Source organism: Scyliorhinus torazame, chromosome 13, assembly GCF_047496885.1.
Source record: "Scyliorhinus torazame isolate Kashiwa2021f chromosome 13, sScyTor2.1, whole genome shotgun sequence".
Classification (NCBI taxonomy): domain Eukaryota; kingdom Metazoa; phylum Chordata; class Chondrichthyes; order Carcharhiniformes; family Scyliorhinidae; genus Scyliorhinus; species Scyliorhinus torazame.
Genome location: NC_092719.1, coordinates 187,383,322 through 187,403,449, shown reverse-complemented (window position 1 = coordinate 187,403,449; position 20,128 = coordinate 187,383,322). Strand labels below are relative to the sequence as shown.

The 20,128-nt window shown below is 43.9% G+C and overlaps 1 protein-coding gene across 1 annotated transcript in view; it reads left to right on the top strand.

The window, feature by feature from the left end:
• atg7 (ATG7 autophagy related 7 homolog (S. cerevisiae)) overlaps positions 1–20,128 on the top strand; it is a 190,483-nt gene that overhangs the window by 88,813 nt on the left and 81,542 nt on the right. Inside the window, exons 16-17 of the mRNA XM_072472593.1 lie at positions 1,139–1,219; positions 7,706–7,828. Of these exons, the coding sequence (XP_072328694.1) occupies positions 1,139–1,219; positions 7,706–7,828 (204 nt within the window). The remainder of the gene's footprint in view (positions 1–1,138; positions 1,220–7,705; positions 7,829–20,128) is intronic.

Sequence of the window (20,128 nt, the reverse complement as noted above, 5' to 3'; positions counted from 1 at the left end):
GTTTAGCCGGGTGTTTCCCGGCGCTTGCAGCACCGAGAACGACCGCGCTATTAAATGGGACTCTGCTGCATTTCTGGGCCTCGGCGAGGAACGCCCCACCGAGGCTGCACTTCGACTCACTTCCTGCACTGACGGGCTCCGCTCACCAGTGCAAGAGGAGATCGGCCTCCCCGATATCAGAACCCCCTTCCCCAATTTACCACTGAAGGGGTCCTTGGGGGCCCCGCCGTACCACACCTCCATAAGGGCAGTGCAACCCCAGTCCCGCTTAGGGCAAAATGCCACCAGGCACCTTGGCATTGCCAGCTTGGCACCCTGATTGGCAGGATGTGACTAGTGGTGTTCTGCGTGGATCTGTATTGGAGCCTCAACCGTTCACAGTCGTTAATTATTGCTAACTTAAATGATGGGGTGGAAAGCTCAAATCCAAATTTTCCTATGATATTGAGATAGGTGGGAGGGTAAGTATTGTCGATAGGGGCATAAAATTGCAAAGAGGTATAGATAAATTAAGTGAATAGATCATTAAAATGTCACGAACAAGTACAGAAAATAATCAAAAAGTAATGGAATGCTGATATATATTTAGAGGATTTGAATACAGCATGCAGAAGTCATGCTCCAGCTATTCAAAGCATGGAGTACTTATAAACATGATACTTGGGAGCAGGAGTAGGCCATTTGGTCCTTCGGGCCTGCTCTGCCATGGCTAATCTGGTTCTGGTTTCAACTCCCGATTTCCTGCCTGCTTCCCATAATTCTTGACCCCTATTGTCCATCAAAAATCTATCTGTCTGACTCGGCCTTAAGTAAATTCAAACACCCACCTCCACTGCCCTCTGGGGAAGGGAATGCCACAGACTAACCACCCTCTGCGAGAAAACATTTCTCCTCAGCTCCATCTTAAAAGGGAGGCCTCATTATTACGCTGTGTATTTAGTTCTTTAAAAGCAGGAACATTAAAGTATATGATGAGCAAGGAGAAAGGTGGGATTAGATGAGCTGGCTCATGTGGAGAAAAATACCAGCACTGGCCACGTTGATCCTGATGTTTAGATCATTACCTGTGCCTGTGGACCCTGCAACTGGCCATCCGATAAAGAACTGTGACCAATTTTACATTTCCCGCTCTTTTTAGATCCGTGGCTTTTTGTCGAGGTTTGACAATGTTCTTCCAGCAAGTTTAGCATTTGACAAGTGCACAGCATGCTCACCAGTGGTAAGTTTCTTCAGACCTATACTTGTAGCGAAGAAGTTTCAAAGCAACAAAAGCTGACTTTTAAATGTTTAGTTTCTGCAACCATTTTAGATATAAATGCTTCTAATTTTGAAACCAGCTCACTTGTTTTGAAATTCTCCTTTCAGATTGTCACTGTAATGTTTTTGTTATAGGGTTGCAGGAGGGCAGGGTTTCGCTGTTTTGTAAAATGTATTTTTCCGTGTTGTTTGTTTTTCTTCCTTGCCTCTCAGGCCCTCCCAAAGCACCATATTCGAGCTGAACGAGAGACCTTCTCCCAGGTCACTGTAACCAGCCACAAAGCTGTTGTGCTGCTGTACTGTTTGTATAAAGCTGTTACTTAACACCACATTAAAACATTAGTTGCGTTTTACTTGTGTAGGCGACTGTCCAGAGAATAATGTGCTTTACTCCAGTCTTTACCGTGGGACCGTGCCATTTACATTGCGTCAGCCTGTTTGAACAATTAATGCTTTGTGCAATTGTAAACATTTATATTTGCTGCAAAGAAATATTTTAAAATAGATTTTGTTATTGGAGAAAGATGGAGCACATGCTATTTGAATGTTTCAGTAAACCAATAGTTAGCCCGCTCAAACTGTCGGTGAAGTCATCAGTATGTCACGGTTCTTAAAGTGATCTTGTTCCAACTAGGAACAAACATGAATACACAGCATTTTGTAAATTAAGCTTTATCTAATTGATTATATTTTGTTTCGTAAGTCTTCTTAATCAGTGTGTAAACTCTCCAATAAAGCTCCATGAGCTTGGGTTTTCTTTCTCGCCCCATTGCCATTCTTTGGCAGATCTGGGGAGAGGTGAAAGGTTATTTGACATTTGACTGCAAATCTACCTCTGTAGCCACAGCAACAAACTGCCCAGTGCCTTCAGCAACCCATCGTGCTCAGTAAATATCCTTTGTTAAGGCTGGGTCCCTGATTGCCGCCTCTTGGATATGAACTGGTCCTTGCCACCTTCTTTTTCTCATTAGTTTGCCATGTTGCCCTTCTCTCAAAGTCGCTGTCTGCAGTGTCCTATGGAACGGACATTAGATAGATGGTGCTTGACAGCGGAAGAATGAATCATCACATCTTCAGCTGGGCTTTCTATGTACAACTCCATGGAGCTCCACTCTGCATCACTTGACAGACCGAGAGAGACAAGTGGGACAAAGGTTAAAATGTAATTTTGGTGGCAGTGGCATGTTGGGTTCAGTTCTCTCCAATATTAACAGAAGTTGTCGCCTCACTTTTGTGGTCGCAGTGGTTAAGGCACAAAGTGAGGGAGTGGGTCATGAAAAACCAGGTTAGGAAAAGGTAGCCACATACCCCCCGCTCAGGCCAGGCCACCAGCTTTCCCATCTTCTGCTTCCCCTATATTGTACATGCTATGGATTGGTCGGGCTTTCTCTTTGAAAGCCATGGAAGCAAGGATGTTCTCTCCCAATCGGGCACTGTGCTACATCAGGAAGACTAGAAGGGGTAAATAATGGGCATTGACACAGTGGTAAGAACCTGGTCAAGACACCAAAACATTCGATTGCTTCCATGATTGCTTGAGAGATGGATTGAGCAAGCTCCTGAGAGTGGTTCACTCCCCATGACCTGAAAAAGTGAACTGCTGGCCTTTGAGACCTGCAGCATTAATTACTTCCCCTTAATGGGTGAGCTACCAATCCCAGGCGATACACACATCAGCAATTCAGCCAGCGGATGCTAATGAAGCTGAACCCAGAATCTCATCCAGGCTGACTGCTTGTTGCTTGTCTGTATTACTATACATGCTGCATCCAGCTGCTGCCAATTCAAAGACAGTGCACAAAAGTCACCACAACATGAATCGATGCTGTATGAAACAGAGCATTTAGCAGCTGAGCCAGCGGGGTACTCCAATTGAAGTTTATCCAAATGTGGACTTTAGCAAGTCTGATTAGATTTGTATTTTTTAGCTGAGACTCACAACTATATGGTAATAATTATAATTAATGTTGGCGTGCTGAACAGGTTGTAAAAATTCCAGAAACTAAGACCAAATAAGCTTTGGGGGAAAAATAAGTGTTGGGTTAAATGTCAGACTGAGGCACGATGCTTACGCCTCAGAATTGTTAAATCCACATAATCTGTGTCAGATGCGATTTCAAATCGTGAGTTTGTCCATGTTATCAATTTAATTCCTCTGATTTTGGAGTGCAGGATGCTCCCTGTCTGGAGTGACTGTAACAGCAACTTATTTGATCAAGGTGAACAAGGCTCTGTGAAAATGAATCTGTTTTAAAATCCATTGTTGAACTCATTCGCTACCTGAATGCTGTCAGCTAATGAAATGGGCATTGTCAGGATATGCAGATAATGATATACAGACAGGCACTGACAGACACCGAGAACAGGACATGACCAATGAGCAGGCAGGACACTCAAGGATGGTATCTCACTATAAAAGGCACGAGGCACTCACACTCCGCCTCTTTCCACTGATGAACATCTACAGAGTGAGTCAGGGTGTGTTTACAGTATCACACCTCCAGCACGTGGCTAAGAGCTAGTCTGGTTCAGTCAGACAGAGTAACCACACTTAGGTTAGCAGAGAGTCGAACTCGTAGAGAACTGTGCTAACTGTGCTACTGGTTCAATAAATCAGATTGAACTAACTTCAAGGTCTGGAGTATCTTTTGGTTAAAACTGCATCCACTTGCAGCTTGTGTTATCCCAGAGTACATAACACATCAGGCATATCTATCTCTCTAATTCTGCAATCCTCGAAATCTGGCCTCTTGAGCACCCTGATTTTAATCGCTCGCCACCTTCTGTTTCGGCACCTTCAGTTGCCTGGGCCCTAAGCTCAGGAATTGGCTCTCTTCCAGCTCTTCGCCTCATTACCTTTCTTTCTTCCCTCAAGACACTCCTTAAAACCTACCTCTTTGGCAAAACTTTTGGTCATCTGACTTGCTATCTCCTTACGTGGCTCAATGTTATATTCTGTTTTAAAACACTCCTGCGAAGTGCCTTCGGATGTTTCATTACATTGAATGTGCTGCATAAATATAAGGTGTTGATGCAAATGTATTTGTATAAAATCTGCCAACTTGCATCATTTGTACTCCAGTGACCTGCTGTCTTTTAGTCATACCTTTGTAATTTATAACATAATGCAGAAAGTTGCCCAGAAAAAAAACCACTTGCTGGGCCTTTCGGTGGGAGGTTGCAGCCTGTGTTGTGCGGGGTTGACCGGAGCCATCATTCACCAGCTGGATTCACTTGTAGAATGGCAATTTGGGTGGTATGCGAGAAGGTTGCTGGTGCCCTTGGGATGATGACCAAACCTGATTCGCACCATGGATGGAAACAAATGGATCAAGAGAATAGACCCTCTTGACCAGGCGGTGCAACCTTTTCTGTTGCATATTTGGCATTTTGTGTACCTGGATTCCCAATTGGTGATGTGTAATTTGAGCAACTTGGCTAACGATTCTGGATCGCTAGTTTTACTTTAATTGTGGGATTCCATCCTTATTCTCAGGGTGTCAGTGATACCACTCCAGCCTCTGTCAGAGGTTAAGAGTTTGTAGACTTTTCCACATAATTGCGGCTGACACTAATGCAGGACCGAGGGAGGGTTTCACTGGTAATATTTATAACATTCGGTGATTATTTAATTAAGACGTTTCCTGTGCTCTGGGTTTCAGGCAGGTGCAGTCGGCAGGGGTGCAGGTGGGGGTGGTGTCTTTAAGGTGAAACACCCTCGCGGGCCTAAAGTTGCAACCGGGATATTTGAACCTCCAGACCTCATCTGCGTGCTGTTCGTTAGCCGTCAAGCCACAACAGGCAGAACATAGGAGCCAGGTTGGTGGGCGGGAGAGGAAGTTTGGTATAACTGGTGGCTTCTGGTTGGCACAAAGGGAAATTAATGGAAGAGCTTTTGGAGTAAGGGAGACCACAACCTTTCTCGTGAGGCACAGAGGAGCATTCATTCCGACTGCCCCACAAAGGAAAGTTTTGAAGGAGGGTCTCTGCTGTCTGCAGACCTAATTCAGTCCAGTCGGAAAGCCAAAGCAGCTTCCCCAGTCAGGCTCCAGTTAAATATGTGATTGGGTTATTTTTGACGTAATAGGGCCATGGTTTATATAAGCCCATATGAGGCCGTCTCATGTTTTAGGCATGCTCTTCACCTGTCTGCATGAATCCAACAGGTTTTTAACAGCCCACCAGCCCGATTTTTGCGGGGCAATTAGGATTAGCCCTATTGTAGCAGCTAATTAAGCTTCTTGGTTAGAAACCCTTTATACCTCTGATGAGAATATGGAATAGAAAGTTGATTTGTTTAATATTCTTTTAGCGGATGTGGACGTTGCTGCTAAGGCCAGGATTTGTTGCCGAATCCCCTTGGCTTGCTAGGCTTTATCCGAGGGCAGTTAAGAGTCAGCCACATTGCTGTTGGTCTGGAGTCACATGTAGGCCAGACCAGGTAAAGGCAGCAGATTTCCTTCCCTGAAGGAAAGATGTGTTTTTAGGATGATTGACAATGGTTTCATGGTCATCCTTTGACTTTTAATTCCAGATTTTTATTTATTTCAAATCTCCGTGGTGGTGGGATTTGAACCCAGGTCCCCAGAGCATTAGTCTGGGTCTCTGCATTATTGACCAGTGACAGTACCACTGTGCCACCACCTGCCCTGGACTTTTGGCCAATCAGGCCTATGAATTATCGTGAGCAAAAAGATGTAGGGAAAATCTATACATTGTATAAACTCCTAATTCATTCCTTTGCAGAATCTCAAAACCGTGGAACTCATTACCTCACTCAGTCTTTTTCTTTTCCTAAATTCCTCGGACTTTAAAACATTACTTTGGGATCACTCGATTAGTACTTACAATTCACTATTTCTTTATTCAAACTGGCTAATGTTGCGACATTTACGGACTGTTTTAGGTTGGTTTCTCAATAAAACAAAACTTTCCACTGAGAACATTTTACTGGTCGTCCATTTGAAAATGTAACCTATTGCTCAGCAAAGCATAATCTACTGGATGAAACTGGACTTCTATAAATGTGTAACAAGTCCAATGGAAACCGATACATTCATGAGATTTGTTTTAATTTTGAATGGCAGAACTGGCTTTAGCAGGGTTGATGAACTGTCTAAGTTGTATATTCTTTTGTAATATAATGAGACCTGATTTTTGTCCAGACAAAAATGTTACAATGTATGAACAAATTTGAAATGACTATCATTGAATTATTTGAATCAGTGATATGCTTGTAGTTCAGCTTGAAGCATTATTTCATGATTTTGAGATGGAGGATTTCAGAATTACATAACATAGACAGCTAAAGCAATGAAAGACCATTGTTTCCTTTGTAGATTACACCTTTCCTCACTGTGCCACTGTACTGCTGCCTCACAGCGCCAGGGACCAGGGTTCAATTCCGATCTTGGCTGACTGTGTGGAGTCTGCACGTTCTCCCCGTGTCTGCGTGGGTTTCCTCCAGGTGCTCCAGTTTCCTCCCACAGTTCAAAGATGTGCAGGTTCGGTGGATTGGCCATGCTGAATTGCCCCTTAGTGTCCAAAGGTTAGACGGAGGTACTTGGTTATGGGGATGGGGAGGGGGAGTGGGCCTATGTAGGGTGCTCTTTCAGAGGGTCGGTGCAGACTCGATGAGCCGAATGGTCTCCTGCACTGTTGGGGTTCGGTTCTAATCTATGCATCGCCTTCGTCTTTGTCAATTAAATCTTCTAAAAGAAACATTTTTGTAAACCCACTGTATTAATGCGATAGGAATCTGGTCCTGTAGGTAGATGCCATTAATAGCCTAATGAATCAGTGCAAGAACTGGCACTTATGTTTAGCTCATACATCATACTGGTTGATGGAATATACGTCCAATTCAGAAGAGGTGGCAATCTCTTCAACCTGAGATGACTGAAATTCTGGACTTGGGTATCGAAGATGACACGTGAATTACTGGTTTGCTGTGGACTGTGCCCTCGTGTCACACTGAGAGCATGGCCTTCAGAGGATACAGAATACAATCGACAGTAGGGTCCATGTCTCTGTTTGACACAATTAACTATGCACTTCGGGATCCAAATTAGAAAAATGGTAAACACGCTGAATAATCCTTCCCAAAATAAACGTTTCTCACTGAAGAGTTTGACCCGGACAATAAAAGAGTAACTCTGTGCATTGAAAGCCAAACCGTAGACATCTAATGCATTTGCATTGACAAGACTGTGTGTTTGAGGGAGCATTGTGCATGAGGTTTCAGCATATTGTTAGCTGATACTCTGTAGGGAAAACAGAAGCAGATGGCCAGAGGTGCTGTGTTGGTGAGTTTTGGAGCAGGCTGTTCTCTTCTGCTGCTATAGTTTGGCTGGTTCTCCTCGACAAAGGTTTTTAATAGTCATATTCCAGCATTGTGCATTCTCCTATTTATTCTGCTAATTTTATTGTCATCTTTGTCTGTTTTCAGGTCCTTGATCACTTTGAAAAAGATGGTTTTCAGTTCCTAGCTAATGTATTCAACTCTTCTCATTCTTTCCTGGAAGACCTTACAGGGCTAACTCTTCTGCACCAAGAGACACAGGCTGCTGAGGTAATTACTTAATCCATCATGTTCTTGATGTATTCCTTCCTTATGTGGAGACCAATCATTTTTCTGGCTCATTTTGGTAAATTGCATAATTCAGAATTTAAAGCAAAGGGTTTCAATTTGCATTACTGCTGAAGTGACTTTTTGCTGGTAGACACTGCGCAAGAACTAAACTTTCAACCAGAAGAACCCAGTTTTGCAACATATTCCAAGATAAGGATTTTGTTAGTGTTTATGTTCAGAAAATTTTAATATGACATTTTTTAAAACAAAAGTTGGACAGCAGGTCATCTTGACATCTCTTATGCCAGTGGAACTTGTAATACTATTGCATTTTCTTGCGTAAAGGTTGAGCAGACAAAACTTTGTTTGGAATTAACGTTTTATTAACTTGCACAGCAAAGCACTCCGGGAGTGCCTGATATTGCAATATGCCATGTTAGTAAGTGTCAAGACACCGTTCATTTACAAAGTGAGTTGTCTTTAATGAGCATGCCAACCTCTGGATCGATATCCAGGACCCTCCTGATAGAAGGGGAAAATATCTGGATATATCGACTACCTACTTTGCGCTTGTGACCGAGAGAAAGAGAGCGTGCCTCACTGGGCCTGGTGAGGGGAACAAAATGGCCTATTTGGACCTGTCTCAGTGCATATGGTAGAGTGAGAATATTGTGTGTCCGAAGATTGGGGGGGGGGGGGAGATTTTTGGTCTACATAGTTTTGTTTCTTACTGGTATGACTGAAGTGACACACACGTAAAGCAAGTGAAGGGGCTTTTCATGGTAACTTCATTGCAGTGTTAATGTAAGCCCACTTGTGACAATAAAGATTGTTTAAAAAAGAAAAGTGAAGTAGGTGATCCCGGCTCCGGGTCACTGTCCATGTGGAGTTTGCACATTCCCCCTGTGTCTGCATGGGTCTCACCCCCACAACCCAAAGATGTGCAGGGTAGGTGAATTGGCCATGCTAAATTGCCACTTAACTGGGAAAAAAAGAATTGGATACTCTAAATTTATTTTCAAAAAGTGAAGTAGGTGGTTGCTGATTGCACACAACATTGACTGAGAGAGCAATGGGTTACCTCTGCGTCCAAAGTATTAATATTGTATTTGTTTTTATCATTTGAAGTTGATGATTAATCAACTTCTATTAATATATGAATTATTAAGCATCTCTATAACTTGTTAGAAAAATTTCAGCGTGTATTAAATGTATTCAATCTAATTCATTGGGTCCATGGTTAGTGAACACGCCCAATTTCAACCCTGCGGCCCACTGATATGAAGGAGGGCCACTCATGCGGCCCACTCACTAGACTAGGTTGCCTGCCACTGGACTAAAGAGTATGGGTGGAGAGAAATGGGAGCAGTGAGAAAGAGTCAAATAATACAGTGGCAGAGCGCAGACCACAGGTTATATGTGTTTAGAGTCCGCTTGTCGCCGCTATGTTACTGTTTGGCTTCATGTAATAAGTAACATCATCTTCTTTAAAAAGATTTTTTGCTTGCAAGTTAGAGTGGCTCACTAAGCTGGGCTGATTTTGTACACTCTGAGCTACATCTGGTTTTAATTGAATCTTAGAGGAACAACTTATGTATTTTAGACAAATGTTAGAGGCTCGTTTACAGCTTCATCAAGTTTCAGAAGACTGGTAAACTTGACCTGTGTCATACATCACTGAGGCCAGTGTAAGACATTTGGGGAAACAGCCCCTTCTATAATACAATGCCGCAATAGCAGTTCTACAATCCATAATGCGATGGAGTTGCTAAATAGCTACTCAAATTTTAACAAAGCTGCTGTTCATCAGGCATTTCCATACCCCTATGTACACACAGACCCATGCATCCTGCATTTCCATACCCTTATGTACACATAGACCAATACACCTTGCATTTCCATTCCCCTGTGTGTACACAGACCCAAACATCCTACAATTCCATACCCCATAGCGCACACACAGCCATACATCTTGTATTTCTATACCCTATGTACTCACAGACCAATGTATCCTGAATTTCCATACCTCTATGTACACATACAGACACCTACATCCTGCATTTCCATACCATATGTACATACACACCCATACACCCTGCATTTCCATACCCCTGTGTACACACAGACCCATACATCCTGCATCTCCATACTCCTAGTCACACACACAGCTATACATCCTGCATTTCCATACTCCTAGTCACACACAGACCCATACATCCCATACCCATACATGTATGGCTGGTTTAGCACAAGGCTAAATCGCTGGCTTTGAAAGCAGACCAAGGCAGGCCAGCAGCACGGTTCAATTCCCGTATCAGCCTCCCCGAACAGGCGCCGGAATGTGGCGACTAGGGGCTTTTCACAGTAACTTCATTTGAAGCCTACTTGTGACAATAAGCAATTTTCATTTCACTTTTTTGATCTGGGGCTGGTTTAGCACACTGGGCTAAATCGCTGGCTTTTAAAGACGACCAGGGAAGGCCAGCAACACGGTTCAATTCCCGTACCAGCCTTCCCGAACAGGCGCCGGAATGTGGCGACTAGGGGCTTTTCACAGTAACTTCGTTGAAGCCTACTTGTGACAATAAGCGATTTTCATTTCATTTCACATCCTGCATTTACATACCAATATACATCGTAATCATGTGGGAGCCCCAGGTTTTTGCTCGATGCTTTTAAGTCTGTTGCCACATTGCTGTTCCTTTCTCTGCACGGTAGCACAGTGGTTAGCACTGTTGCTTCACAGCCCCAGGGACCCGGGTTCGATTCCCTGCTTGGGTCACTGACTGTGCGGAGCCTGTACGCTCTCCCCGTATCTGCATGGTTTCCTCTGGATGCTCCCGTTTCCTCCCACAAGTCCCGAAAGATGTGCTTGTTCGGTGAATTGGACATTCTGAATTCTCCCTTGGTGTACCCGAACAGGCGCCAGAATGTGACGACTCGGGGATTATCACAGTAACTTCATTGCAGTATTAATGTAAGCCTACTTGTGACACTAATAAAGATTATTATTATTGTGCCACTTACTCTAAGAAGAAATGAGCTGCATTTGCCCAGGTGTATTAAAGTCAGTTGCACTTTCTGATTTTAAACCAATGACGTGACCATGTGAACATTGCTGTGCATGAGTTGCTTTGACGGGTGGAAACAGTGGACCATATTTTACAGTTGCAGGGCAGCAAACAGTTTTGCCCTTTCCAGTTTAACAGAGATGATATATTGTGCTGTGGTTCCTGAAAGTACAAGCCAAAAATGTCACAGTGAGGGGCATCTGGGGCCTGAATTAACAAGCAATTATTTAACTCCTTAAGCAATCAAATTGAAGGGTTGTTAAATTAACAGCATGAAGGCTGCAAAGGAAGTGAAATCAATGTCAAATAAGGTACCGAAGGAGTAATCGAGGGATTGAAACATTGGATTTAAAGAGAAAGGAAAATGTAGTCGAAGGAAAAGCTTAAACTAAATTTTACATGGGTAAACAATTAAACCTGAGGAAATGGGAATCCGCACTTGTAATAGTTAACTTCCAGTACCAGAGAGGTTGTTTCACAGTAATTCAGACGCATCATGTCATCAAAAGAGTCTCAATACTGAAATGGGCAAGACAAGCTTCCTGTAACAGCTTTGCTTCATCTCTGCTGTACAGGTATAGGACTTCATGCCTTTCAATGTATTTCAAACAGCAAGATACTATTTTTACAAAGCTACCTCCAGAATAGCGCACTTCCAACAGATACCTTTGGAATTTGGCGTTTAACCTTTGTCTGAATTTCTTATAGCGTTTGCACTTCAGGGTGGCAAGTGCTCTTCGCTGGTTTTTTGCTTGCACATTATGGCCTAATATGTTTTTTCTTTGCATTCATCATTGATACTTCTAGATCAAATAGGAACCCACGGCTCCTGTAGTTTTACGTTGATACAACTTGATTATCGACCCCAAATAACCCTTTTCTTGCGCGCTACAACTTAATTGTTGATTATAATTAGCAATAAGTTTGTTGAGCTACTCGTTTGTTCCGAATTTGGGAACAGTTGAGATTTTCCTACAAGTTTTAGTTTCTGCTTAAGGCATCTTACAGAACTAACTATCTTACACTTTTTTACATTGTACAATGTGCATGTTTGGATATCACTTGGCAAAATTGTATTTCATTGCTTAAAGGGGTTTTATTTTAATAACGGAGACATGAAACGTGCTTGATTAATAATGAGCAGTTGTAGTGTAAATGGGGCCCTGTAGGTTTTCTGTTGTCCAGAAACTGTTCATTGCAGTTAAATTATGTCCAGATGTAAGTTTCCAGAAGTTTAGCAGTTTGCCTCTTTTTTTTGTACATAAGGTGCCATTTGTATATTTAAGGTAATTGTAACACATTGAACCCAGCCGATCATGTGATTCACGGAAAGCATTAGTGACCCTTTTGCATACTGGTTGTAATTTCCCTACCAACGGATAAATAGATGTTTGAAACTTTGTGCTCCCAACAAAAGTTCTGAAGTCAATTACTTTAATTTAAATCTGTTTTTTGTTTCACTGGTTTCAGCTTTCAAAAAGTATAATAAAAAAACCACAAACCCAGTGCTCTGGTGAGATTAATATATCAATGACTAAAAAAAAATACATTGAATTTTATCTTTTTGAAAAAGCATTTAACATTTATATTGGCACGTCATTAATATTAATTGGGGATAATTTTAATGCACATTAATAAGTTAGAAATTTACTTTACAGAAGCCATGAGTTGTAGACTGTTATCTTTATGCTGGTTGGTTAGTAACCTAGTCAAACGTCTTTGTAAAATGTTGTCATGGTGGAAGTTGTGCATCATTAGGTTGAATATTCCAGAAAGGTTCCATAGTGACATCTTGGTTGCTATGACAACATTTTCACTGTATTAAGATTTCTATTATGACTGAGCCAAAGTTGTTTTTTCTAACTGAAAAAGCCTTGTTCAACCAGAATTAATTAAAATCTGAATAGTCTTTAAGTACTGTTTTTTTTTTAAAGTTTCCAAATTTAGCAGAGAATTTACATGCAAAATTATGTTTGAGATTCTCATTCTGCTGCTTACACTGTTCAGATTTACAGGCTTTCTCTGTTACACTTGAATTCAGATATATAATTGCTGACCTCCCAGAGTACATCCATTGTTTTTTTTCATCCCCTGAGCTTGGTAAAATAATTGCTCTGTGAGCTGGTTTGATTAAAACAATGTGCTGTATTTGGTATTCAAATTTCTGAATGTGACATGAAAGTAACTGTTTACTTCACAAAATAAATGGAGGTTTGATGCTTCCCTGCAGCTCGGAGTTGGTTGATGCACAGACTATATAAATCTCATTGATCTGAGTTGCGTTCCAATGCCCCCTAATGGTTTGAGCATCACGAGAGAGCAGTCAATCTAAGCGTGTAATCATTTTTACTTTTCAGTAACTCATCAAAGTGGCTCTTTACCATAAGTGGGAGTAGATATTAAATGTTTGTCGATCATTCAACCGTTCACATCTGAACCTGATCTTGTTTTCAGTCAAATTCACATTTTGCTAAAGGAAAGGTCACTGGATTCCAATAAGAGGTGCATTTCCTGTTGTGTCCCTTATGCTGCCTGCGATCATCTTTCCCCTTGGAGACTAGGACTGTTTAAAAATATATATATTTTTATTAGAGGCATTTACAGAAAAAGTGAAAAACAACACCAGTGAACATCCTTCATTAACTGCACTCCAGACACCCAAACCCCTCTGCCTCAGTCCACTCCCTCTGCCCATTTTCTAACTACAGTGACAAAAGAACCCCCCCTCACCCCCCCCCCCCCCCCCCCCCCCCCCAGCTGACATCTCACCACTCTTTAAAGAAGTCGATGAACAACCTCCACTTCGCAAAGAACCCCTCATCTGCACCTCTGATCGCAAACTTTGTCTTTTCCGGGTGCAGAAACACTGCCAAGTTGTTCATCCACACCGTTGCTTTAGGTTGCCCTGAGTCCTGCCACCCTATCAGTAACCATCTCTGGGCTATCGGGGAGGCAAAGGCCAACACGTCAGCCTCTCTCCCCACCTGCATTCTCGGCGCCACCTTCGCCCCCTCCAGATCTTTTGACACAGTTCCCGCAAAGGCCTCCTCCAACTTCGGGCATGTCCAAAACATGTGGACATGATTCGCCGGTCCCCTTGGCGCACCGCCCGCATCTATCATCTACTCCTGGAAAGAACCAACTCATCCTCAACCGTCATGTGCACCATTTGAACTGGATGAGACTCAGTTTCACACCTGAGGAGGATGAGTTTACCCTTCACAGGGCCTCACTCCATAGTCCGCCTTCTAATGCGCGCCCCCCCCCCACCCCCCCCACCCCCCCCCGCCCGACCTCCTCTTCCCATTTCCTTTTTGACAAACCGTCCCAACACCACAAACAAATACACCCACTCAACCCAGTCAAACGCTGTCTCAGCATCCATAGACACTATCACCTCTGTTCCCTGGCCCCCAGGAGCATCATGATCACATTCAACAGCCTTCTAATGTTCACCGACAGCCGCCACCCTTTCACGAACCCCAATTGGTCCTTGCCTATCACCCCCGGCACACAGTCCTGTATACGTGTTGCTAGCACCTTCGACACCAGTTTCACATCTACATTACATTTAGTAACTATATCGGGTGGTACGATCCATATTCCTCTGGGCCCTTATCCTTTTTTGAAATAAGTGAAATTGAAGCCTGAGATTATGTGGGTGGAAGCATCCCCCCCCCCCCCCCCACCGACCAACTCATTATGCATCTCTACTAGTAAAGGTCCCACTTCCGTGCCAAACCTTTTATAAAACTCTGCCAGGAACCCGATGGATCCAGGCCTTCCTGGACTTCAATGAACCCACGCACCCCATTACTTCCCCCAGCCCAATCTGGGTGCCCAACCCCTGTACCTTCCCCTGCTCGATCACCGGGAAATCCAGTCCATCCAAAAACCTCCCACTCACCATCACACACCTGCCCACAGGATCCGCCACAATATTACCAGCAGAGAAAGCCAATCTCTTATTAACCAGCCCCGCAACCCAACGCTCAATTTCATATCCAACTCTGAATGGGACACCTGCCCCACCCAACCTTTCCTCAACCTCGTCTGATCTGCAATCTTTAAATGAGTCTCTTGCATGAGCACCACGTCTGCCTTCAAACTCTTTAAGTACGCAAAGACGCGGGACCTCTTGATTGGCTCGTTCAGTCCCCTAACGTTCCAAGTGAACAGCCTAGTTAAAAGGCCTCCTCCCACCCCGATCAGCCATATCCACTGTTTAATGAGCTCTTCCAGGCCCACGTCCCGCCCTTCTTCCGGGCCTCAAGATGGCGGTCACCATTGTCGTCGTCTCCCCCCCCCCTTTAACCAACTACGCGACACCAACACCTTGCACATCAGTAGCCCATCCCTTCCCCCAACCCAAACACCAAACGTCCCACCATACCCCCGCCCCACACCCCAGCCACGAACAAAGAAATCCATCAGCACCCAAGCACACCATTCCCCCTCTCCCTCCACCATTCTATCCCCCACTTCACTTCCGGTAACTAGTCTACCTGCCAGCAGGGTGACCCCACCCGAGGCAGCAGCTTCATCTCTCCCAAAACATCCTTCCATCCCCTCCGCTCCACCCAACCTCTGTGCCTTCCCGAATTCCTCCATCCACCCTACCGCACCCCGTGTCGCCCACCAAAGACATTTTAGCATACATTCAACGCTGGGCGGATAAGAAGTTATAATAATTTTACCTTAAAGCAGATGACTAACTAAACCCAGTAGGTAATGTAAACAAAGCCAAACATAACCCCGCACAAACATAAACAGTTCCCCTTCCCTGAGCACAACACCTCCAGTCCGTTTCACAGGTGAATCCACTGAATAGGCGCCGGAATGTGGCAACTAGGGGATTTTCGCTGTAACTTTATTGCAGTGTTTATGTAAGCCTACTTGTGACACTAATAAAGATTATTATTATTATTATTAAGTTCCAATGTTCTCAAAAGTCCCCCAGTCCATGGTCTCTGAGGAACTTACTCGCCTCCTCCGCAGTATCAAAATAGTGTTCTTGTCCCTCATACGGGGCCCACAAATGAACAGGATACAGCACCCCGAACCACACTTTATTCCTGAATAGGGCCGTCTTGACCCTATTGAATCCAGCCCTTCGTTTGGCCAGCTCCGCTCCCAAGTCCTGAGAAATGCGAACTGCATGCCCTTCCCAGGTACACTCTCTCGTCCCCTTCGCCTAAAGTAGGATCTTCTCCTTATCCAAGTTGCAATGTAGCCGCACAAGGATCGCCCTCGGCATCTCTCCCGCTTTTGGCTTCCTCCTCAGCAACCTGTGCAACCGATTCATTTCAGGAGGTCAGTCATTTGCCCCTCCACCTCTGCCTCACTTGCTCTGCCACCTTAGCCAAGTGTTCTGAGGCCACCTTCCTCTGCTGCTGGAATTCAGCCTTCAAGAACTCCACTAGTTGCTCCGTTGACCATTTTGTGGGCAACAATGCCTTGGATCTCTCGGTCATGTTTTCCTCTATCGCAACTCGAGAGTCCTCCTGGTCTGACTGTTTCCCTTTGTTCGTTGCACTCCTCATTTGGTAGGTCTTAGACATTCCCTACTGAAGGAGACTCACTAGTTCTCACTGTTCTTTCATTTTCCACCTGCATAACACCTCGCAAAATGGGCGGAAAGGACCAAAGAATGCAGGCTTGGGCAGGAGCCACTTAATGTGCAACCACTCGTGCCATGGCCACCAGCGGACATCTCTTAGATTAGGAATTTTAGCAACACAATTTCTATTGTGCCATATTTCATGAGAAAAGTTTAATATTCTATTCCAAGCCTGATTTTCCAAAACATTTTGCAGTAGTGCACTTGAAATTCTGTGTTATGACCTTCGAATGCACACCATGACCATAGTCTCACTTTCTTCCTGACGTTGTCCCGTTCTGTGAAGCCAGTCGACAGGTAAAGCTTATTGAGCCTTGAGTTCCAATGTGATTGTCCTTTTACAGTGGTGCAAGGTGAACAGTACAACTAGCCAAATTGTCAGCAATTTATGCCATTGTACAGGTGAGGCCTTACCTAAAAAAGGATATAGTAACACTTGAGGCAGTATAAAGGAGATTCGCCAGGCTAATTCCTGGGATAAGAGGGTTGTCCAATCAAGAGAGACTAAATTGGATTGGATTTGTTTATTGTCACATGTTCCGAGGTACAGTGAAAAGTATTTTTCTGCGAGCAGCTCAAACAGATCATTTAGCACATGAAAATAAAAGAAAAGATAAAGAAAATATATAATAGAGCAACACAAGGTAAATAGTCTGGGTCTGTATTCCTTGGAGTTTAGAAGAGTAAGGAATGACTTTATTCAAACATATAAGATCCTGAGGGGGCTTGACAGGGTAGATGGTGAGATGTTTTCGCTCGTGGGAGAGTCTCGAACACGGGGACATAGCTACAAGATAAAGGGCCGGTCATGTAATACTGAGGTGCGTAGAAATGTCTTCTCGCAGATGGTGGGGAATCTCTAGAATTCTCTGCCCCGGAGGGTGGTGGAGGCTGGATTATTAGAAGTATTTAATGTGGAGGTGGATAAATATTTGATAGATTGAGGAATAGAGGGCTATGGGGAAATGTCACAGAAAAGGAGTTGAGGCCGGCATAGATCAGCCTTGATCGCATTGAATGGCGGGGCAGGCTTGAGGGCCTGGTAGCCCACTCCTGCTATTTCTTGTGTTCTTGTGTCTAATGTGTAAAGAGACTCCTATGGACAAGAATTGCATGCAGGAATGTATTTTAGATGTAGTACTTATCAGGGCACTGCATTACTTTCGCTTCTGTGGAACTGGAATCTTCTTTTTGAATTGCACACTGTAGTGAATATTCATTGTCTTTCAATCTCACATTTGGAAGAGTTCGCCAAAACTGCCCTACATCTGCGTGCATGGTAATGTAACTTGGAATGTCACAGTTGTGACCTGAACTGGATAATTGTGCCTTTGCACTGGTAGATCAAACAAACGTTTTGTGAGACAAAGCCAGACATGAATCATTAAGCTTCGGTACGGTAAACTGAGCATACAGAACAACAGTTATGATCAAACACACTTAATTCACTTGTGCAACTAATCTTCGAATAGTAATATAAATGAAGAATGTACCACTGGTCAAACATTAACACGGAAATTTCTTGCTAATTACCACCTAATGTCCTTCCTCAACTGATGAAATAGTACTCCTCTGTGTTGAACACTACTTGAAAGAAACACTCAAGGTAGCAACTGAACAGAATATGCTCTGGATGGGACTTCAATTTCCATCACTAGGGATGACTCGGTAGCACCACGACTGTCGAAGATGGATGCACCCTGAAGGATTCTACTCCAAACCATCACCATAAACCTCTCCCCTGGCCTCCACTCTCACCTCCAACAAGTGTGAGGAATTCATGGACTTCTTTGTCACTCAGATCAAGACCATCAGCTGCCTCTGCCGACTTGCTCCCTTCCATCAGCTCGCTGGGCCAAGCTTCTTCAGAATTACCCTCCTGCCTCAGCCCTGAATGTGCATCTTTCTCTAGTTTTTCTCGTACCTTGACTCATACCCTCTCCAAGTTGATCTTTTCCACAAGGTTCTTCTGCTCCCTCAACCCGATTCCCATTAAATGGCTCACCACCCAATTTCCCACCTGGTCCCCATTTCAGCCAATATGGTTAATGGTCTCTCTCTTCGGGTGTTATCCCTCTCTCCTTGTAAATCTGCTGTCATCACCTCTCCCCTCAAAAAACAACCCTTGGCCCCACCATCCTTGTAAAATACCGCCCATCTTCCTTTCCTCTCAAAGTCCTTGAATGTTGTCTCCTAAATCCATTCCTATATTTCTGGGAACTGCATGTTTGAATCCTTCCAATTAGGTTTCAGCCCCTACCACAGGACTGAAACCCTATGTGACTATGACAAAGGTGTCCCTCCTCAGTCTTCTCGACCTGTCTGCAGCTTTTCACATGATTGACCACACCACGCTCCAATGCCTCTCCACTCTCATCCAGCTGGGTGGGACTCCTTTCATCTTGTTCCATATTTAACTACCAAGTCATACGTTGTCAGACCTTTTCATCTTGCATTCATCAGGACGTTTTGCAAGAATACCAAATGGCAAGGGAGTAGCAGTTTATACTTCATAAAATAAATTGCTGATTGGTTGGCAAATGGACTCCGATTGATTGGTGGAGGTGCTGCCATGGAGAATGCACCAATTAACTCATGACCGACAGTTAAACTGCCAAGCTTTGTGAAATTCAAATCAAGCAGGTTGACTCTGATTGGCCAAGGCATTGCCCCTCGGCAATGAACCAGAGAATGGCTGTAGCCTATTTTGTTCAGGCAAAACGAGCGTAATGCGTGTACATGTTCTTTCTGTCTATAAAGAGCAGAGCCCCGTGTATCAATATATGTTTAGGTGTGCCACATTGCGAGCCCAACTGATGATCTTAACCTGGTTGTCGGTGTAATCCTTGGCACACTCAGGAATGTTTACCAAATGTTGCCCAATTGCGGAATCGCACCTAATGTTGGGCCCTGTGTTCTGAGTTGTGAAAGCATGGGCTGGTTGGGTAGACAGTACCTTGCCTGTTGTGAACATCCAGAGGGGCATGCTGTCCACCAGTCTTTCGGCCCCCATATCGAGCATCACACCAGTACTGAAATTCATGTGCCACAACACTCATTTGTGTGATAGGCTGATGGTCTTTTGGAACTGACGGCAATATCCCATTAGTGGCAAACACCACTTGTGTTGCTACTGCACAGTAGCACTATAAAATGGCTAGCTTCACTGCTGCTCAAATGTTCAGATGCATTGCCTTTCCAGAGTAATCTGAGGTAGACTGGGAGCTGGTGCACGCTCCATGGTCGCGCATCTACCCAACAGAGTCCACTTGCCAACCAATCAACACTTCTCGTGGCAGATAAATTGTCATTCCCTCTCCATTTGGTATTCTTGCAAATTGTCCTGATGAGTGCGAGATTAAAAGCTTCGACAACATCTCTATCTTCAGCAATACTCAAGTTCTATATAACAAAATTACTATTTGTTTACCTAGTCTGAACCAGAGTATTACTTGCAATGGTTCCTCTTCCTGCTCCCACACTCTTCATTCTGATACCCCCCCAAGAATCTGTCCTTGGTTCCTTTTGATTTCTCATCTACACGGTGGCCCTCTGCACAATGTTAAATTTCACGTGCATCTCAACAACACCCAGTTGTAATCCCCAGCC